Source organism: Lonchura striata, chromosome 6 (assembly GCF_046129695.1).
Source record: "Lonchura striata isolate bLonStr1 chromosome 6, bLonStr1.mat, whole genome shotgun sequence".
Lineage (NCBI taxonomy): Eukaryota > Metazoa > Chordata > Aves > Passeriformes > Estrildidae > Lonchura > Lonchura striata.
Genome location: NC_134608.1, coordinates 9,659,296 through 9,681,730, shown reverse-complemented (window position 1 = coordinate 9,681,730; position 22,435 = coordinate 9,659,296). Strand labels below are relative to the sequence as shown.

General features: G+C 50.6%; 1 protein-coding gene across 1 annotated transcript in view; it reads left to right on the top strand.

Moving 5' to 3' along the window:
- The first annotated feature begins 8,639 nt into the window (after positions 1–8,639).
- The window catches only part of KIF26A (kinesin family member 26A), a 95,837-nt gene continuing 82,041 nt past the window's right edge, over positions 8,640–22,435 (top strand). The window contains exons 1-2 of the mRNA XM_077783938.1: positions 8,640–8,816; positions 11,138–11,383. Of these exons, the coding sequence (XP_077640064.1) occupies positions 8,682–8,816; positions 11,138–11,383 (381 nt within the window). The 5' untranslated portion in view covers positions 8,640–8,681. The remainder of the gene's footprint in view (positions 8,817–11,137; positions 11,384–22,435) is intronic.

The following is a 22,435-nucleotide window of genomic DNA, read 5'->3' as shown; positions in this document are numbered from 1 at the left end:
GGTATCAAGAAGATGTACCCAGGTTCTTTTTGGAACTGCTGAGCTATAGGATGAGGTGCAGTGGACAGAAATTGGAATGCAGGAATTCCCACCTGAACTTGAGAAATAACTTATTTACTGTGCGAGTGACTGAGCACTGGAACAGGTTTCTGAGAAAGGTCGTGGAATCTCCCTCACTGGAAATACTCAAAAGCTGTCTGGACACAATCCTGAGTTACCTGCTCCAAGGAACCCTGCCTGATCAGGGAGGTTGGACCAGCTGGCCTCCAGTGGCCGCTTCCAAGCCAAACCGTTCTGTGATTCTGCGAAATGTGCTTTTTGTGGGGACCTGTTCTAACTGCGTTCTCGCAGTGCCGCGCCGGCATTCCCGGGAGCCCCGGAGCGGCCGCGCCCCGCTCGGAGCGGCCCGGCCCGTTCCTGGCGGGGCAGCGCCACCTGCCGGCAGCGCCCCGCGCCGGCCGCGGGGACGGACGGACGGAGGGACGGATGGACGGAGGGATGGATGGAGGGACGGATGGATGGAGGGAGGGACGGATGGATGGATGGATGGACGGAGGGATGGATGGAGGGACGGATGGAGAGATGGATGGATGGACAGATGGATGGATGGACGAATGGAGGGATGGAGGGACAAATGGAGGGATGGATGGATGGACGGACAGATGGACGGAGGGATGGATGGACGGATGGATGGAGGGAGGGACAGATGGACGGAGGGACGGAGGGATGGAGGGACGGAGGGATGGAGGGACAGATGGATGGATGGACGAATGGAGGGATGGACAGAGGGATGGAGGGACAAATGGAGGGATGGATGGATGGACGGATGGGTGGACGGACAGATGGACGGAGGGATGGAGGGAGGGACGGAGGGACGGAGGGACGGAGGGATGGAGGGACAGATGGATGGATGGACGAATGGAGGGATGGATGGAGGGATGGATGGATGAATGGAGGGATGGACGGAGGGATGGATGGACGGATGGAGGGATGGATGGATGGATACTCGCTGGCATGTGTCTTTCCCCAGGGTTGGGAATCCAGCGCCTCCAGTGTAGTTCCCATTATCTTTCAATCCAAAACTTCCTGCCTGCAGCAAGTGGTATCTGCTCTGAGGAGCCACTCGGTTGATGAAATATAATCACCTGCCACGTTCTGCACCTCTCACTGGTAAACCAGCCTCTTTTTGGCTGAGAGATACAATTCTCTTTTCAAATAAATATATTTTAAAATCTGATTTGGGAAATCGAGTCTCTCTGCTTGATTAAAGGATTAATAAGGTGATTTGCTTTGGTTGGGGCCGTTAGAAAACTCAAGACTTGATGTGGTGTAGGAAATAAAACCAGCAATTTTCCAGTAAGTAAGCTCCATTAATGTGACCTCAGAAGAGATACAAGATGGGGCCACACCGAGCTCTCTGTAGCACATTTTTTGATTTTGTTGCTTCGGATATAATCTTCATTGAGAAGATAAAGGAGGAGAGGAAGTTTCACTTCCAGTCGATGCATGGCCAGCAAAGCTGAATCTTTCTGCTGCAGCTCCTTGGATATTCTCATGTTTGTTGTGATGCTGTTTTACCTTTGATGGAAATGTGGTTGTGTAGACGCTCGCTTCTAATGAGAGTCTTTTGTCACAAAGCAGACTGTCCCTGGGAATGCCTCTGTGCCCTGCTGAAGAGATGGGGATATATATGATTAAGGCCAAAAGTCAGCGCTGGTTTGTTCCCTTTTTCTTTGCCCTCCCCCTTGCATAAAGTGTCTCCTAGTTCCCATTTGCTCCCCAGGATTCTCACAGCTCCACGGGAGAGTTTCCCGGCCATCCAGAGTCACTCTGCTAATGTGAGGAGGAGGAAGAGGAGGACACTTGGTCAATACCAGTTCATGCCCCTTCAGCAAAGCCGTGGCACCCTGGAGTTGGGCAGCGCGGGGCCGCTTCCTTGTTTAAAGAACAGGTGATTTTCCTTGCTTCTCTCGCTGTTTGTGCGGACTGGGTAATGCAAACCTGTCACGGGACTGAGCAGAACAATCCTCTGAGCCCCACTTCTGCGGGAGCGTCGGTCACCACCAATCCCTCGCAGCCCACGCGATCCCTCTGCCAAAGCCACAAGGACACTGAGCCATAGCGCCCAGCTGCTGTCAAAAACTCTTTTTTCTTTGACATCTGTCCCTCGCCGAGGCGGAGTCGTGCGGGCATCTCCTCGGCTCCGCCGCAGGGCCGGAACGGGGCCGCTCTCCAGGGTGCTGAACCCCGCCCGCCGCCGCTCCGGCCCCGGGAGGCGCCGCGGGCTTCTCGTCCCGCTGGCAGCGCGGAAAGGGGACCAGCCTTTGTGCTCACCCCCTGTACTGCACAGCCCTGCCGGGGACTCCCCGGGAGCGTGTCCCGCACGGGGGCAAAAGCGGTTCTAAAGTGGCAGGCAGAGTACGGAAAAAGTAATCCTCACTCCTACCCTCTCCTTTAAAAACCACCCAACCAGACATTGAAAAGGAGGCAGCTGTGGGCTTTGGGATTTTTCGTTTTGTTTGTTTTTTGTTTGTTTCTTTGTTTCCACTCTTCCTACGTGCTGTGGCTGCTCAAACGGGTCGCCCTGATTCTTAAGATTTTCTAAAGCCTTCTGAGTTTACATTCTGTTAGAAAACTTTCTCACACAATTTTCTATAAACAACATATCATTTTGCATTCTTTCATAAGGGTGGAGAAACTTGATGTACTAGTGGTTTGTCCAATGTCTTTGGAGAGGTAGCCCATTCACTCTCCAATCCACTGTCACCTTTGGAAAAGTATAAAAGTTAGAGTCAGAGAATAAACCTTCTTCTTTACCTTACAAATAGGAGTAGCTCATGTTGTGCTTTCACATGTCCTATAACAACACAAATGCATCTGGGCAGAAGTCATTGGAATAGTATTAAAACCCCAAACCCCAAATCTACAGTGCAAGTAGGACACTACTAATGTGCCTGGGCAGGCTGTTTCACAGAGGAGATGGTAGCTAGGGCTGAGCATAACAAACACGTAGGCAAGCAAGTGAGGGTTAAACTGGCATGATTATGGTAACAAGAAATTAAACATGAGACCGTGGACAGTGTACTGTCTCTCTTTATGACTTGCAAATTAGAATGGAAATTAAAAAGCTTGAACACAGAGATATCCACACCTCCCAGACACGGACAACTGAGCAAAAAATTGTCTGTAACTGTCTTTCATTAAGTGGTGTCAGGCTTTCCTTCCCCTGACCTTCACCAGTTGTTTACAGGAGAGTTTTCCTTCTCCCATTGGAGAGCAGGGTCACGAAGAGGCAAGAGACCAAGGCAGAGCAGACCCGAGATCAGCTCTGAGCTGCCAAGCCCAGGCCAGGACAGTAGAGCCCTTACAGCAAGTTCTTTACCCTCCCTACAATGCAGGTTGTGACCTGGGGCTTACTAAAGGCCCTGCTTTGCTCCAGACTTGTGAGATCCACGTTGTGGCCTGCATTGCCCTAAATGCAGGTGGGACATAGTCCTGTCATGGCAGGGAGCTCCTTACTGTGGTGGGAACAGAAACAGGGTTCTGTAGGCTGGGCTGGGCCCTGCAGGACAACAGGTGTGGTGAGGAAGCTCTGTAAGGGTGAGCAGAGAGAGAGCAGAATTCCACAAAGAGGCACCCAAGCGCAGAGTTGGAAGGACAGCTAGGATGTAGCTGGCTAGCCCGACTCACCTCAGGGACAGAGAGGAAATCAGCCTCTGGGGGTGAATTTAACCACTCTTTGCCATATGTTCCCCCCTGCCCCTTCTGGTGCAGACATATCCCGCCTGCGGAGTCACTGCTGAGCTATTGCAGATCACCCCGGAGGTGGTACTGGTATCCTCCTAGCTGGTGACCGGGAGAGGCCCAGGGGCTTCTCCAAACCCCCTCCTCCCGGGCCCCAGGGGTGTCCCAGGCAGGGTCCGCCGGGCATCCCCAGCTCCTCCGGGCTAGCCGCGTCCCCACCTGCGTGCGAACACGCGCGGGGGAAGGCGGGGGGCTGTGTCTGCCTTTCACGCCGGTTTCACCGATACCATCCTTATTTTCTCCGCAGCCTGCAAGGGCTGAAGTTTCCCTTGATGGTCTCGGCTGCCCGCCCCGCAGATCAATTAAACCCAGAGCCGGCCTGATCAACATAAAGGGGAGGCCACACAGCAAACAAACACACCAACCCAAAACAAACGAGCGCCCCCGCGGCTCCCAGGGCTCCCCCGAGCAGCCCGCGGTGCAGAGCGGCCGGGAACGCCCCGAAACCTGCAGCGCCCCGGGGGAAGCAGCTCCCCTTTACCCGCAGGGAGCGGGGCCGGGCACCCCGGAGCCCCCCGGGGCTCCCCGAGAGGGACGGGGCCGGGGCAAGCCGCCTCCGGGCCGGCGGGGAACGGGTCCCGAGGGGTCCTGCTGCCCCCTGGAAATTCCGGGCTCCGCTTGGTTTGCCTCGAGGCCGGCTTTGAATCGGGCTGTGCCCGCCTCCCCGGCCACCCTCCCAGCCCGCTTCGCCATCGCTGTCTTTAAAGAACCACTCATTTTTCGTGTGTTCCTAATTATGTTTTATTTAGCTATTCATGAGTTATTTGGTGTTACACTGACTAGGGTTATTCCTGCTCTGCTCTCCTTTCTCTCCCTCCTCCTCTTCCCTTGCTTTGATGTACTCTTGCATATTATACAAACAAGATCAAAAGCTACTTTTACCACCTCCGCCCACCTCATACAATATTTGTTACGGGAGAAAGTGTGTTTCGGGTCAAAACGCTGGCTTGTTAGAGAGAGGTACTACCCAGCTGAAACCGGGGGGAGGGAGGGAGGGGAGAACGGGAAGGAGTGTGGGGGGCACAACATCAAGTACATGAACTTTAAAGTGAGCCCTATTACCACGTTATTTAAAGGTCTGATCGTGTCAGGTATAATACTGAAGAAAAATGTTATGTTGGACAAAATGCTTATATTTTCCTGCTGTATTAATGAGAAGCTTGCCCTAGGCTATTTCCCCATCTCAGAGGGCAGCAGATGCAGGAAGTCCTTGGGGAGTAGATCTTTGAAATTTCATCAGCATTCATGGGTGACCTAGCCTTTTCAAGCACAATGATAGACATGATAAATCATCTTTGCAACGAATTCTAATTATCCTTTATATGGCCAGGTTGCCTCTCAAAAAGCAGATATCTAACATTTTTCCATATTGCTTCCAGATTTCAGTGAGGGTGTCAAAAGTCTTGTGCCATCCTTCTTCCCTGCTGCTGACCATGTTATGTGACATCAGCCCTAAACCCCAGAGTGTGCTGAAGTCAAACTACTCTATTAAGTTACACGCTTGCTGTATTGAACTAAATTTAATTCCTTTCCTCTCTTAGCCAATGAAATTATGTGGTGCAGTGTAAGATAGGATTAGAAGTATATCATTATAGCAATTAATACTATAATGCCTCCATGATTAGTGTGCTACATTGAATTTCATGGATTTTTGCTCACTCTTGCCTAGATTTCCCTTGGGTCCTCTAGCCCAAACCATTGTATTCTTAGTAAATTAAATGTGAAATCACAGCAATATACTTAATAAATCCACTATCACCTGTATGGTGTATTAATAAAGGGCTCCAGTGCAACCTGTACAGCATCACCTTGCAGCCTGGGATGCACACACTGGGAAGGCTGTTTCCCTCAAGGTGGGAGCTGCCTGCCACGTCCTTCCTCTCCTACCCAACTTTCTCTCTGCTTGCAGAGCAGGCCCAGGGGAGCAGAACTGTGGGAGCCCAGCACTGCTTACCCCAAAGCAGGGCACAAGGGGGATGGATTTAGGCTTGTGGTTGGCAGGCAGAATGCCTTGCTCCATGGTTATTTGTGGAAGGGAATGCATTGCAATGCAGTAACCCCACACCGTGCTTGGGGACTCGGATGAAATCCCCCACCCAGGGAGGTTCAAGCCTGTTCCCACCTCCCCTGGGGGAAGAGGTGGGGGTCTTTAAAGGGAAGCCTGTTTGAAGTGGCCCTGATGGTAATGGGGTTATTTCAGAGGTACAGTAATGGCTGTCTGGTTATCTGCAGCCAGGGCTCTGTGGCAGGGAGATAAGATATTTATTAAGAGACCCGTTTTAATGCTCAGGGATCGCTTTCAGAGGGCCCAAGAAAAATGGTCTTTATCTAGTATATTATTATGTACAGTCACCCTGTTGATGTTTTACTTTAGTTTAGACACCATGAATACAAGGTAATAACTTTCCCTTCAGCTTGTTTATCGACAAGACACCTGAGGGCAGTGAGGTGGGGAGATATTTGCTTTAATAGGGGTGATTAAATGGAGACTCTCCAAGATTAGGGGAGAGGTAGGGGTTGCCTGACATTCAGGGTATATTTTAGACCCAGATCTTCCTAGGAACTTTGCCAAGAGTCAGGGAAGAGGGATTAACTGTGTTGGGGAAGGAAGTTACGGTGGGCTGTAGGTGGCATGAGGACAGGGAAGGCCTGGGCTGTCTTTGAGCATGGTGTGAGTGCTTAAATATGGTTGGTCTGAAAATGTGGGGGATGGAGACAGATGCCTCAGGTCTTCTCCAGAGCAGGCAACAAGCCTTTCTCACTTGGCTGAGTTTTTCTCTGCTGTTCAATGTTTCCAAGCCAAGGTGGGAAAGACTCCAGTGACTGGGAAATGACATTTCATGGTTCTGCCACATGCTGAACACTTAAACTGAGTGCCTGGGTGGAGACACTTTTTACATCCATACAACCATTTTGCTTGAATAGTTTTTTCTTCTGCACTCTTCTTCACCCACTTATTTGTACTCCCTTGTTCATGTGAGACCTTCCAAGCATGGGGATCTTCTGTGGCTGGGGAGCATCCCACTTGTGCAGGGGAGGGTGGTGGAAAACTTTGAATGCATAGTGGTGCACAGCAAGACAGGAGGCTGGGAAAGGGTTGGTGGAGGTTGAGAGGGTGAGTCTGGGCAAGGTGGCCCAGGGATTGGAGCCCCTGCAGACACCATTCCCAGATGGATTCAGGGACCAGCTAACACACTGGCATGTCTGTGCTCTGATAGCTGGACATCAGGAAGGAATGCAGTGAGGAGCCAAACAAATCCTTGTGCCTTTGCTGTAAGCATCTCACCACTCCCACCATCCTCTTCTCCCTGCCAGCACTGCTTTAGTGCCTGCCTGTTACATCTGTACACCCCCATCCTACAGAGACATCCATTAACCCACTTTCATCATCTAACACACAGAATCATCATGTGCTGGGAAGTGCAGAACAGACAACTGGGTAAATTCAGAATGAACTACGATGTTCTTTCATGGCCATAGAGACGTGACTTCTATCTTTTGTCTCTTCTCTCCCTCCCTCCCTCAATTCCTCCCCCATTCTTCATTTCTATCCCTACTTCCCTCCTTCCCCCCGATCCCCAGCAGCCGCCACTGTCCCGTAGCTCCCTCCCGACGTGTAGGGCTCGGCCGGGGCCAGGTTGCGGGGCAGGACCTCAGTCCTGCCCGGCCGCAGCCGCGGTGGGAGCAGCGGGCCCGGCCGCCCCACCCCCGCCCAGCAGCAGCCGGCGTCCGGGCGGGGCGGGCGGCGCGGATAAATAGATTATTCAACTCCGTTTCACTGCAGGCTAGATGGGATAATGCTTTTGTCAGGGGGGGATTATTTGTTTAGCGGCAAAATACGCGGGAAGGGATTAGCGTTTTGCCCGGAGCCCCCTCGCCGCTTCCATCCATCCCGCCCGCCCCGACGGGATGGGCCGCGCCTCGGCGGGGACCCCGAGCCCTGCCCGGCCCCCGGGCTGGCACACGCGGCGGAGGCGCGGCCGGACGGGCAGCGCAGGAGGGCTGCCCGATCCGGGAGCAGCCACCGGGCACCTGTGTCTCGGCCCCTCGATGAGGAGGAGCTCGCTCCCTCCTGCCGTCCGCACCCACTCCAAATACAATTAAGCGGTGGGGAGCAAAGAGAGAGACGCTTTTTGGAGGAGTGAAAGACCGCGTCCCTTCCGGAAAGTGCTTTACTCTGCTCCCTCAGGCTTTCCTTTTATTTTACCTTCCCCTATTTTTTTTTTCCCTTTATTTTCGTGCGTGTCTTTCTTCCCTCCTAAACTGACTTTCACTGGCAGGTTTTCCCTCCTTGCGCTCACCCCGGAGGAGGAGGAGAAGGAGGAGGGAAAAAACAACCCACCAACCCAGCCACACTAAACCCACCCAGCAGTGGATGGGGGGAGGCAGGAGGCTCGTAGTGCGGGTTCCTGGCCAGCGGGCGGTGGGAGCCCCCTCGCTCGGCGAGCTGATGGCCGGCGGAGGGGGAGCAGGGCGCTGCCGGCCCCGCGCACCCAGCGCAGCCGCGGCCCCGGCCGCGGCCCCGGCGCCTGCGGGGCGCTGAGGGCTCCGCGCCCGCGCTCGCTCGTCAGGCAAGGTGCGCTGAGAGGGGGATAAAACGGGAGGAGGGAGAGCGGCGGAGAGCAGCAGAGAGAGGCAGGGAGACTGGCGGGTCTGCCCGGCTGCTGGCTACCTCACCCCGGCGGCGCATCCTGGCATATGACGGAGTAACTCACCCGCGCCTGGCTTTTTTTTTCTTCTTCTTCTTTTTTTTTTTTTTTTTTTTTTTTTAAGGGGTGGGAGGTGTTTGCTATTTTATCCTTTTTTTTTCCCCCTCTGTGTGTGTATACAAATACATCGCCTCCGCTCAGGGAGCAGGATATTTCAAACCCCAAACTATGGCTTTTCAAAAATCGTCCGATGCCTCCAACACCACGAGGAAAAATCCCAGCCTCTTGGAGATAGGAGCCTTGTGCTTGGACTCGGAGATCATCTTCGGCTTCACCAGCCACCTCCTGCGGAGGAAAGCCAGGGTAAGGGGATCTTGAGGCGCTCCGGGGCTGCTGGGGCCCGGAAGGGGGTCGAGGGCCGGCTCACGGGAAGCGGGTGTCAAACTTGGCGGTGCGAAGTTGCGGGTGGAGGTGTCGGGCAGGTTTCAGCACCACGAACAGTCCTGGCGGCTCCGCGGAGCGGTGCGGAGGGGCGCGGGGAAACCGCGCTGCCGGACCCCTCCTGGGGCTTCCCCGTGAGAACCGCGGCACCTTATGTGACCCCGGTTTCAGATGGCGAGTGGTGGTACCGCGCCCCGCTATTTCTAGGGGGGGTTTGTACTTACTAAGAAAAGGAAATTGCTCAGCTCCGTGGCGCGGCTCATCCCAGCGTCGGCCGGGGAGCCCACCCCTTTACCCCCCGCCCCATCCAACCCGAACCTTGTAGCCTCGGGAGGGTTTTGCGGACGTTGTCTGGGCACAGGAAATTTCGGAGCAACTTCCCGGAGAGCAGCATTACCCCGAGCAGGCGGGAGAAGGGAGCAGGGGCGCGGTGCCCTGGTGCGTGTGTCTGTGCCAGTCCCGGTTTCTCACCAGCCCCGAGAGGGGCACATGGCAGCCCCCGGGTACCCGCCCGTGTCACCGCTTTACTCTCGCACCCCAACTTTTCCCGGGCTGCGGGCGGTCCGGGCAGGCGATCACAGTGCAGGGGAGCTTTCTCTGCCCGCGGTGCGGGGCGCGCCTCAAGGCTGTGCTTATCGCCCACGGCCCCAGCCCTGCCCCAGGACATGCACCCTTAGGGGTGGGGCCGGTAGGGCGCTTCACACACGTGCCGGGAGAGCCAGAAAAGTTAAAGAGGCGGCGTAAAGGTGCCTCATGGGGCGGGATTATCTTCTCCCCCCGTATGTATGTGTTTCCCCACTCTTTGTGCTCGGCGATGCCCACCTCACCACACACCTTAGGACCTTACCCCAGGCGCCACCAGCGCCCACTCGCGCGGTGGCGGGAAGGGGCCCAGGAGCGGCGTTGGCATCTCCGGGGCATTGGCATCTCCGGAGCGGCGTTGGCATCTCCGGGGCATTGGCATCTCCGGAGCGGCGTTGGCATCTCCGGCCCCGGCCCGGCTGCTCCGTCCCGGGCGGGACCGCGGGCGCGGCGGCGCCGGCAGGGGGCGCTCTGGTCACAGGGACGGCGGCGGCGCCGGGCCCGGGCGCGTCCCGGCCCCGTGACTGACAGCGGCGCGCTCCGCTCTCGGGAGGTGCGGAGAAACTAAAAAAAGGAGAGAACTGCTAAATATACGAGCCGGAGCGGCAGCCAAGTAGACAATTAGCTGCGAACGATAATTTCTCCATCTGTCAGGTCAATTTTCGCGTGTAGGAGCATCCCGTCGCGCCCGCCGAGCGGCGGTAGAGTCGGCCCCGCGGGGCCTGTGTCCCGCGGCCCCGCGGAGCGGGGGCGCCGTATCCCAGCCCGGGCAGGAGAGCGGCAGCCGCGGGCGGAGCGAGGGGAGCGGACCCCGGCCGGACCCTTGACCCCCGCTGGCAGCTGGTCCGCAGCGCCAGCGCCGCTTTTCTGTCCCCGCGCCCTGCCCTTTTCTCCGACTCCCGAGGAACTTAGAGTGTGAAGGGATCAGCGACTCACACTGATTTTGGCACTGTCCCGTAGTGTCACTATGAAATGGCATCTTTTTCCCCCCACCGGTATCCCAAACCTAAACCCGAACCCCAGCCCGCCCCGGCCGCGGCTCCCCCGCCCCACTTACCCCACCCCGCCCAGCCCAGCCCAACCCAGTCCAGTCCCTCCTCCCCTGGCCTCAGAGCACTTTTCCAGCTTTTTTTGCCGACGTGCTCCGGTGCTCTGGGTCCTTCCCTGTGCTGTCGTGGAGAGCTCACTCCTCCCTCTCCCATCCCAAACTTCGTTCCCGTCTCAGTATGGGAGGCAGCATCACCTAGAGCGGCAGTCCGGGCGGCGGGGACCCGGCGCGATCACTGTTGGCACCCCGACCCCCGCCCCGCTATGTGCGCCCCGGGCCGGCCGCGCCGCCGGGCACCGCGCCGCCCGCACTGACGGAGCGGGGCGCGGGGCTGGGGAGCATCCCCCGCTAGCATGATCGCGGCCGCCGGCAGGAAGGCTCTGGGACCTGATTCCCGGTCGCCGGGGGTAAGTTCCTACAACACTCATCTCCTCCCCGCGGCTGAGCTTTTCCTTGTTTTTTTCCCTTTTTTTTTGTTTTTTTTTTTTTTTTTTTTTTTTTCAATCTTCCTCACTTTTTTTTTTTTTTTTTTTTTTTTTTTTCCCCCTCGCGAGGAGGGTGGGAGCAGCGTTGCCTCCGCGTCCCGCGTTGCTGAGCTGTGCTGTCTCCGCAGGTGGCGGAGGGGAGCGGGGTGCGGGAGCTCTCCCCGCGGAAGAGGCCGCCGGCCGCCGCCGAGGAGGAGCGCTGCGCCAGCCGCCCGCCGCCCGAGGGAGCGGGAGCCGCCGCGGGGACCGAGCCGCGGCCGCTGGAGCGGGCGGCGGCCGGGGGCTGGTGCCGGAGCTGCCAGGCGCAGCTGGCCGAGCTGAGGAGGCAGGCGGCCCGGCTGGCTGCCGGCGGCTGCCCGCCCAACGCCCCGCCGGTAAGTGCAGCGCCAGCACCGCCGGGGGTCGCGGGGGGTGCGGGGCCGGAGCCTGGCCCCGGCCCGCGCGGGGTCACAGGTACATCCCCAAAGGATTTGGGAGGGGAGCGTGACGGCAAAGCCGGAGATTTCCAACCCGGGAGGGTTCTTCAAAAGTTCAAGGATTTCCCGTCCCGGGCTTTTATCGAAAAGCGAAACTGTGCGGCTGGACGCTCACCCGTTGCTACAGCCACCGGCTGCCAGAAACAGTTAAAAATGAACCGGGGGTTTGGCAGCAGGAGCGGAAGAGCCGGGAAGCGGCCGTGCAGGTGCCGTGCAGAGCCCGGGTGCTGGGGGCGCTCCCGTGTGCCCCCGCAGGACCGGGGCCGCCCAGCCCCGCTGACACCGCCCCGGGGATGCCGGCTCGGTGTCGCGACTGGGATCCAGCTTCGCTAAGAGAAGCTGCCGGTGACAGGCGTTCAGCTCCTCCTTCCGAGAAGCCGATAAAGTGCAGCTGAGAATCAAACACTTGTGTCTGTGGCGCTGGAGGAAACTTTGAGTGGGATGGATGATTTTGGAGTGGGCTGTGCTTTTGCCCTCTGGGTGCTTGAACGTGCCTGGCTGATGGGCTCACTCCTGTCCTTAATGTCCCTCGGGCAAGCACTGGCTGTGTCATTTTCCTCCAGTTTGTGCGGCACGGTGGCACTTAATACCTGGTAGGGAATGGAGAAAGTGCATGAGGATGCCAAGAGCTTCCCTCTTACACAGGTGCAGCTTTATTGGCATGTATTGTAGTTGTCTACACAGTTTTTTCCTTTCCATGTTTGTGGTTTTTTTTCCTATCAAAGGCTTTATTATCCTTGTTGCTTTTCCTTTGTCAGAGCAGGTAGAGCAAAGATTTTGAAAGGTGAAAAAATACGTTATTGATACAGAGTCTTGCCTAGACATCTGAAGAGATCCTGAGAATTAGCTGATAGGGCAAAATGCAACAGAAGACCCTGAGATTCTGTTTCAGGGCACACAAAACCTGTGCTGGGGTTTTGATAACATTTGGAAGTAATGTATTGTTTTCTAAACAATGCTTATCTGGATGTTTGCAAGAATGGGGGGGAGGGTCTGAAGAGGAAGCCAAACCCTACTGACCTTCGTTTTCATTCAAAGAGTTCCTGTATGATCTACAGAATTCCCATTGAATCTAAATATAGTTTTGTTTGGAAGTGCATTGTGGAGCAGTGTCCGAATGCACAGTGAGGTTTGCATTTTCAAGCCAGATCCAAAGCCTTTTGAAATCGACAGGAGTCTCTCTTTTGGCTTGCTGGGCTAGGAGTAGGCTCTTATTTCTGTGGTGTAAAAGGTCACATATCTTATCTCACTGGATTCAGGACTGTTGGACCTTTTGTTTTCTGGATTGCTGCAAATGGTGGAAATTTCCCTTGTGAAGTGCCTGAGGTAGGCTGCTTCAATGAGAAGCACAGAGACCCCTGTTCCCGTGTTGAGGTGGGCCTCTGCCATAAAGAATTGGGTCCTATCTGTGAACGGATCTCTGCCATGGGAAAAAAAATCCCAGTGTAGGAGAGTCAGGGGCCTCAGCCAGGTGTTCAGGTGAGGAGACCTGTGAGCAAAGGCCTGTTTGTGTGGTCTCCTTCCTGCGAGTCTCGGGGGACTTCCTTGATAAGCACTTGATGATGGGTAAATTAATCCCCCTTTTCTGCAGGGTTTCAAAGCGTGCCTAGGAACATAACAAAATAGGAGTCATCACAGTGTCAGAGCCTCGGCAGAGCTGAGCACCGAGTAACAGATACCTGGAGTTCACTCACTGTGCAGCATGCAGGAAGGCTTGATGGTTGAAATCTCTTGAAAACTGCATTCTCTGACACTTGTGAGACCTGGAGCCGAATTGCAAACTGAGATTCCCTCTAATCCTGGTGTGGTGAGCAGCTCCTCGGGAAGGAAGATGCAATAAACAACTGTCCTTACTGACTTGTGAGCGTGAAGTAGGTTAGTGGGAGATTATAGCAGGGGTTCGGCTACTCAGCTGCTGTGAATTGGCTTTGCAGTGGGAATCTGATGCAATATGCTGGCAGGGTGAGCAGTGTGTAATGTTTGTGCCAAAAAGGCAGCTTGCTCGATTCTCCCCCACTTCCCCCCCTCTTGTATAATTATATAACAAGACATCTGAAAAAGCAGCTCCTCTCTGTAAGGATTTCATGCCCATACAATGCAAGTCCAAAGTTTCCTACAAGCTCTTCTAATGCTCTGTCAAACTAAGCAACTACTGGATGAGTAAATACCAGAAGGCTACTGCTTGGAGCATGCTGCTCTCAAAGGATTTACCTCCTTTGCCATAATAATTAAGAGATCTTTCAGCACAGATTCAGAAAGGTTTCCACACCTGGTTGAAAACCCTTTGGAAAGGTGGGTGGGTGCCTCAGAGATGAAAGAAGGGCTAGTTTCCTGCTGTTGATATCTTTCCTGATGAAAGAGTGGAGGTGTATTATCATGCGTGGGGCAGCTGACAAGGGATTGAATTCACATTAGAATAGAAAACCGACGTACTGTTTGCAGGGATAACAAATCTAATTACTTGAGAGGGCTATGATTCATACAGTTTGTGTTGCTATCCTTTCAATTAGACCTATTTAAAATATATAAATAATTTAAAGTTTCAGTGCTCAGATGATGTGCATTGATTACAGAATACTGTTAGTTGTTTGTGTCTCTTCAAAGTCCTCCAAATCTCTGTGGACAGCTGATAAAAAATACACCTCCTTGCTTATGTTTAAACTCTTTAAACAGTCTCCCAAGATCAAGATTTACTGCATCCTACACTCTCAATTCCCTTCAGTTTACTGCTGCTGCCTTTACAGTTTTCTACCACAGTGAGGCTTGTGTGTGAATCAAAATGTGATTTTCATTAAGTGTGGATGGAGCCAAGTAAAGTTTAATCTGAAATTATCCCAGATTAACATTTTGGTATTGCAGTGTTGGCATCAGTTACTGGGTCATGTACTGAACTAATGTAGGAGGGAAAAACAAGGTATCTTGGTTTATCCCTAATTTAAAGTTTTGCAGGCTGTGTCTTTGGAGAATTGGTAATGGGATACAACATCTCCTACTGCCAGAGTTCTGGCTGCAGTGGAGAGCAGGTTGTTCTGCCTGGAAGTTGTTGCTGTTGGCAGCTGTGGGACAATCCATGGGAAATGAGTTGGTGGTCTGTGTTTCACTCCCAATTGGCAAATAGCCTTGTCACAAACCACAATTACCACTAATTGGCATCATTGTTGGCAGTTTCAGGAAGACACTGAGGACTGAATGTGATGTAGATTAAATTAGTAATAATATTTCTTAGCACCTAAATATTTAATTGTGTTTCACAAATGCTAATTAATCAATTTGTGTGATTGCCCCTGTTAGGTGAAACCCAAATATGCTGTCATTTCTGTAGAGGTGTATGTCAGACTGAGGTGTGTAACTCCACAAGGAAGTGGAGAGGCAGGGACTGTTCAATATGAGAGATGTGCTCCTGTAGCTGCATTTCTGGAGGTAAACTCTGTGCTGCCTCTGGCACAGGCAATACTCTTAAGGATCTAAAGCTACTGCAAAATGGTTTTAGCTAATCCCTTATGAGCAGAGGAAAAAAGCTTTCCTGGTGTTAGGAATACACACACACATCCACAGAAGGGATTTATACTGGTGTAAGTATTTTGGTTGTAGAAAAGTAATGTTTGTGCCCAGGTATACTGTGTGAGAAGAATTTTTTTATCTGTACTGAAAGGAGGCTAAGACCAGCAGAAGTTCACTTTGGAAGTGATTAGCTCTGATGATCATGTTTCTCCAGCCCAGGGATTAAGACACCACATTTCACTTGTCCCCATCCACCCTCACCCCAGACACCCCCAGTCTGAGCAGTTTATGCTGTCCCTGCTGCCAGTGCAGGCAGGTGCTAGAGGCAATTAAACAGGGAAGAAACATTAATTTTGTGTTATAGCTTGAGTTCAGGAAGTTCTTGCTGTCTTAGTTTTTAGGAGCTTCTTTTCTTCCCTGTTCTGTTGTTTTGTTTTGAATTTTTACCCCTGTTGCATTATCTGCACTGTGTGTTACACGGGCACACCACTGAATGGCTTCCAAGGGCCTGAAGGACAAAGAAGAGAGAATGTGGCTCTTTTGCTGGTGGAGTTGGCAATTTTTTGTTCCTCAATACCTAAAAAGTCCTGTATTCCCAGCTGCCCAGGTAAACTGCAGTTGGGCACAAAGGATCATGCTGCCAGTTCAGTGACCAGGACAAGGTTATGCCTTTGTTGCTGATGAACCATGAATCATTTGAGAGAGCTAAGCAAGCCCTAGCCTGCTGTGTCCTTGTCAGGGCTCAGTGTTACACCAGCCAGAGTTGGAGGAAGAGCTTTTCTGAGTGCTGGTGCTCTTGGAAAAAAGGGAAGATGACAGTGGCTTTAGACGTGCTGTTTACATGGATGTGTCTTAGCTGTGCAAATGCCAGGCAGTGCTGCTGGACTGAGCTCCCATCACTCCTCCTTCTGCTCAAAGTGATGGTCTCTTGGTGGCACACCTGTGTGTGCTACTGATTGCATCACCTGAAGGAGAGATACAGAACAGAGTTTTGGGATGGGCAGGCTCTTTCCCATGGGCTTCTCCTGTGTGCTAAATAACCCTCCCATGTTCCCACCAGCAGCAGAACTAGGGAAGGAGGGTCTGGTAGGATGGATGTTGAACTGTATTTGTTCTCTCCTCGTCCCAGATGACTTCATAAGAGGCAGCATCTTCTCTATAGCTGCACACACTGTTTGGATTACAGTAAGCTAGGGCTTGGACTTCTGGCTTCTGCCAAGCAATTAATAACATGTGGATACTGCCCAATTTCTCCCATAGTTTGTGGAAGTTGTAGGAACTTGTTCTGAGCCTTCCACCTTAATTTTAGATTATTTGACAGGTTCAAAAGCTGTTTAGAAGGGCTTGTAGTAAGGATAGAGAGAAGGACCATGCAGTAGTTCTTAGTGCTTTGGAAAACCAGGCTGAGAGGACAGGCATGGGATTGAGGTCTGTGGTCTTGATGTGTGAGAGTCAGGGATGCTTTGTAATTCCCCCCATGGTCACTGATGGCCTGGTATCAGCAGGAATTGAGGCAAGGAGAGCTCATGTGATCCCTGCTGCCCGTACCTGTCTCCTCACTGTGCACTGGTGGGTGCTCCAGGAGCCAGTGTAGGACCCTGGGAGAGGGCTCTGTGTCCTCAGTGTTTGCCTGCAGGGTCGTGCTTCCCTGAAAGAACAAGGATTCAGAGCATATGGGGGCTTCCTGCAACACTTGAGGTGCATGTGGAATTGATGTAAGCTTTTAGGAGCAGTTCCTGCCCATTGTTTTCTGTTAGTGTGTCAACCCTTAATTCTGGGGTAGCCCTTACTGTCTGGAATTTGGCTGTCACAATGGTGACACAGCTGAGTCTTGGCTAAGTTTGGGCTCCTCTGTTACTTAGGGGCTCTTTTATTTTGGGGGGAGGTCTCTGCATCTGGGTTAATATGGATAAGGGGAATTGAGTGGGAGAGATGTCTTTTAAAGATTGCTCTCTAGAGGAATCCAATTTTCATGGCTCTTCACAAGCATTAAGGCTCTTCTAAATGCACCTTAAAATGTTCTATACTTAACATTTCAAAAATGTGTAAGTGGAAAAGTAATGTCTTTGTTAATATATATGAAACTACGGGGCATTTTTTTAAAGATGCACATTTAATATTTAATTTTGTGAGAGGGACTCTTGCAGACACTTGGCTGTGGAGTGCTCCAGGCAGTGAGCTCAGATGTGGGTTTCAGGTACGTGTGCAGTCTAATGACAGGGTTAGTGGCAGCACTGTGTCAAATGTGTTGACACGAGCAGTCCCCTCCGTGGACTCGGCGCAGTCGTTCCCGGTGTGACAGGATGGGCTGCAGAAACTGATAGTTGTGACTTTGCTTTAGACACTTAGGATTTTCAACCATGCTCTTTTAAAATACAGGTGAGAGGGATTATCTTGCAGTTTGGATGCTGGAGGCAAGAGACCTTCTCTCTGGGGGATCTGAAGTGGGGAGTGGGGATTGCACAATTAGCTGGAGGTGCTGTGGTCTCCTGGGTAGCTGAGTGTAATTAGTGTTTCTCTGGCTCTCTCCCTGGCTAATTCCTTCAGCACCCTGCCCTATTAGGGGAAAGGGAGGAAACACATAAACCATTTCAAAATCCCAGGGGGTGGAAAAGAGCATCTGCTCCTAACATCTGAGGTTACTTTGAACCTGTTGAAATATGTAGTAGCTGCTTTATTGTTTTTGCCAAGAGTTTCCACCTACAGTGATCCCAGTCTCTGACTTGTTAACAGTGAGGTTGTTGAAGGCAGTAGTCATCCTCCTCCTCATCCCTGGCTGCTGCTGTGACCTGGCACTGCAGGGTATAGGAGTGGGGATGACTGCAACGACCAGGATTTTCTTTCTCTTTTTTTTTTCCCCTCCTCCATGACCAGGATTACCCACAACGTTCACAGTTGTTGCACGTGTCTCCTGCTGCTCGGGTACCCCAAAATAGCTGCACTCTTTGGGCCTGAGTTGTTCTTGCCACAGTGAAGATACTGATGTAGGAAAGAGCCAGTTATTCCCTGGGTTTTCAGCTGGCAGATTAATATTTTGTCACGAAAAGTGAGCAGAGATTTTGCTTCACCCTGGTTAGACAAGGAGAACCTCTCTGAAAGCGTCTACATGTCTTATGAAATATTTTTTCATGCCAATCTGTTGCCTTTCTCAACATTGGATTACCTTCAGGAACTAGTTCTATTTGGATATTGGTCACACTGAATAGGGCAGGCAGCTGTCCAGTTGGAAGTACTGTATCTGCTCTTTATTATTTACTGGAAATCAGTGGAATTCAACTTGTCTGGATTTGTCTCCTTCTCTGACTGCAGACCTGCAGCACTGGAATAACAATTTTGTATTTATGTGTCCAGTATTTCCCCAAGTGAAAGGCATCATTGGTAAGGTGGGAATCTTGTCTATTGCTGGCTGTGCTTGTGATTGGGACCTGTCTGGTCTTCTTTTCAAAGTGGCTACTAATCTTGTATAGTGACTTATGGGAGAAAACTTGGGCCTTACTTGAAGGAGAATCATACCTCCTGCTCTGTTAACAGGAATTGTCCCACTGCAGGGATGCAAAATCTGAATTAATCCCTGGATCTGTCACTGAGTTTGTGAATTTGGGCAAGCAGATTAATACCCATGGGCTTAATTTCTCCTTTGCTCAGCAAAGAGAAAATGCTTCCATCTTTTGTTCATTTGCAGTAAAAACTTTTTTTTGTGGTGGGGACTCTCTCTTGCTTTTATGGTATTAAGTATCATCAACTGCTGTAAGTAGAGCTGTTTCTCCTGTAATGTGCATAATCAGAATATATAGCACAGGGACACAGAAAATAGTGGACTCTGTGACTTCCAGCTGAATTTTCAGGTCAGGTGTTGGGGAGGGATTTCTGGAACTGCAACAGCAGAAAGAGCTAAAAAATCTGGAGACTTCAGGTAAAGTGTAAAGGTAGTAACAGGTAGCCCTGAAAATTTGCTAGCTCACCAGGAGAGGAGTGGTGAGGCTGTGGAAGAAGTCTGAAGGTCTGTGGTGTGTGTTCAGTTGGAGTTTCAGTAAGCAGCAGGTGTCAGATCAGCTCAGGGAGCAGGGGTTAGAGCTGTGCTGGTAGTACCTATAAAAGTTTTATCTGCATACTGCACGATGCCTCCCTGGATGGAACTGGAAAGCTGCCTTGTGGAAATGTGATGTGGCTTTGTTAACTGGGGGCTCTCAGTGGCTTCAGTCTCTCCTACTGCTGCTGAAGTTTTATGCCAAGGTGTACCAATTATTAGTTTTTCATTAAAATGTTTTAAATGGAAAGAAAGCTGAATTTTATAGATGAACTAAAGAGCAAAGCTTCAAATTATTATTGCTATCATTTGGAATATGCTGGGAATATGTCACTTAGCAGGAGTAATCTATTCTTTTCTAGGATATGCTAAAAGGGATGTAAATCTTTGGCATGTAGTTCTTTGGGCTGACTTTGCTTTGAAGCTGCTTGAGCTTTTAAGACATAGCTGGCAGATGTTCATTTTCATGTTGGACAAAAAATATTTAGTATAAATATATCCACCTATTTTAGGCAGCATAATGCCATTGTTGCATGATTGTTTTATCACCAAGAGTCTGACTGCTGTATAGTGAATCAGAGAAATCTCAGCTCTTGCTCACAAAAAGAGGCTTAGGTGAGTACTACCTCCTTCTTTGAGTCAAGTTTGAAAATTGTCCTTGATCAGCTTTCCTGGAATTTGCAAGCTGCTCAGAGTTTTGGCTGGGGCTGGGCTGCTATTGCCAAACATCAGTACCTGTGCAGGATTGACTGAAACACTGGACAGCTGTGGGAAGATGATCAATTTTTGTTTTGCTCTTAGCAAATCTTCCCCTGATGTTGCTGAGGGATTTTACACTGCTGGGTGAATGGGATGGGGGCCTTCTGTACAAAACTGAAATGTGATACTTCTGGCCAGGCTGGGCACTGACTTGGCTTTCAGCATGAACGGGGAAAGAGAACATTAGTCCTGGTTCTCACAGCATTCAAAAGGTTATGTTTAAATGTGTTTCCTGTTTTATTGCAACATACCATTTGTAACAATGTGGTTTGTGTTGCTGTCTGTGTGTATAAATTTATCAGTGCTGATTATACTGTAAGTGGTCAGTGTTTTGAACTCATTTGGGATGTTAAATATACCCAGTTTGTATTGTAGTCTGTATTTATTGCCTTTTGTTGTTCTCACTGTATTGTATGTTGTAGCATGTATTTACTCCTTTTGGCATTGCTGCTTTTCTCCTAGATCTCAGACTACAGCAGTTTCCTACAGCTTGCATATGGCTTTATCAAGTAAAAATTTATTTTTAGGGGTTGTCTGGTGCTTTTGCATGGCTTTTATGTGGCTCCTGAGGAATTCAGGAATGGTGTCTATGCCCAGGGTACCTCCCATGGCCTTCAGCAGAGTGGTGCTGCTGCTGAGTGTTTTGCAGGGGTGAGACTGCTGAAGTGGTTGAGATCAATGGCACAATGCCAGCCAGTCTCCAGAGACTCTGTGTAATGTGACAATCTTTACAATTGTCAGAAACCTGAGGAGCAACAAGTGGCTTGTATGATCAGGAAATCTGGCCATCCTTGTTTCAATTGCTGTACTCCTTTTGGGTCACCCATGGTGTTCTGTACTGCTGTGTGGCCCTGGGAAACCTGGTTCCAAGAGAACACTCATTAATGATGAGAGACAAATTTGCTCTTCAAAATTTGGCCTTCGAAGGATGGAAGTGAAGGACAAATATCTTTGCCACTGTCATTTCTGGGCAATACTTGGTGCTGTTTCTCTGGTCAGTGAGCAGAAGATGGAAGGGCTAATTTTTCCCAAATACCCTTTCTAGCAGATGTGCCTTAGACCTAGTATGACCTACAGGTACTGAAGAGCTTTTGTAAGACACCTTGAAAACTATGCTGTGGGTGAAACATGGGGCAGGATTTGGCCTATAACTATTTTGCCTGTAGCTTGAAATTCAAGGTTAAACCCAGAATCTGCAGTTAAAATGTTCAGGTGTTAGTTTAAAGTTACACAAGTTACACTGTGAGCTATTTGTCTTTCTCTGAAGATTTTGTTGCAAAGGCAGGCAAATACATTTGACATTCCTCCAACAAGCTCTCACAAGGGTAATTTTGTGTGGATGATTGAGTGGCATGGAAACACTGTAGGATACCATCCTTTTGTGGATTTTGTAAAGAGGAGATACAGTTGAAATAATTCATAATATGCACAGAATCTTAGCAGACTGCTGAGAAAGCTTCTTTCGGCAATTACCTGCAAGAATAAAGTAAAAAGCATTTATTATTGAAACTCACTTTTTAACATATTAAGAAATATTTCTTCTGATACTTCCAATTTTTTATTTGTGTGCTCCAAATGAGTGTAGAGTAAGACAAATGTGTTCAAGGAAGAAAAATATATGAGTTAATACATTAAGTTTACATATTTTTCGTTTGATGGATTTATGGTTTTTAATTACATCTTCATGTCTTGCATTGGGATCCCTGGGGGCCCTTTCTGAATTTCATGCTTGTACTCTTGTACACATGAGATGCTTTAACCTGCCACCTCGTGCAGCCTTACTGCTGCTTCACTGACCTCTGCTGAAGTTACTGGTTAGTCAAGTTTAAAATCTGAGACATCCACGAAGAGCCAGATGATTAGAAGAATATTTGTGTGATTGAGAGAGTTGCTCATGCTGACATCTTGTGAAACACAGACTATGAATGGGTTTCTCTGATTTTTGTGTGGAAGGTGGAGTTTGTGCTCAGCATTTGCTCAGTTGATCACGAGGAGCAGCACCTTGGCTGAGCCTTACTGGCTCCCTGAGGGCAGTCTGGCAGTGGGAAGCAGTCATGTCTTTGGTAAGAACCCTTTGGGGAGCCATAGCTGCTTTTAGGGAAGAGTATTTTCAGCAATACATCATCCTGAATGTACATCTCCCTGCTTCAGTCTCTGGTTACATGCGACACTGGATTTTAATTTCATAGCAGTTTGCATTGTGGTTCTTTTATTGACAGTGGAATCAATAACCTGTGTTAACAGGTGGAAAATGAAGCCTGTTTGCTTTGTGCAGTTTCAGTTGATTTACATGGGTGAATTGCAGAGGAAGCCAGACTGCAGAACTGGTCAATGTCTGTGTTCCAAATCCATCTCTCTCTGTTGGTATCATTACCTCCATCTGCTTTTCTCCAGCACGTCCTCTTCATTTTTCTGTTCAGTGGGAACATAATTACCTGTTTATGTGTATGTGTGTGGAAGTGCTGCCAGGATCTATTTGTTATAACTATGATGTAGCTTATTGAAGAGGCAAAAAAACCCTGGCTGACAATATTCAGGCTTTCCAAAAGAAACCTTGCTTTTGGGACTGACAGGGAGTGTGAATATTCAGGCACAACTTGAGCTCCTGTTCTCAGCTTTGTGCTGTGTGTTCTTTTATTATTCTGGTCATGGCTGCTCATAAG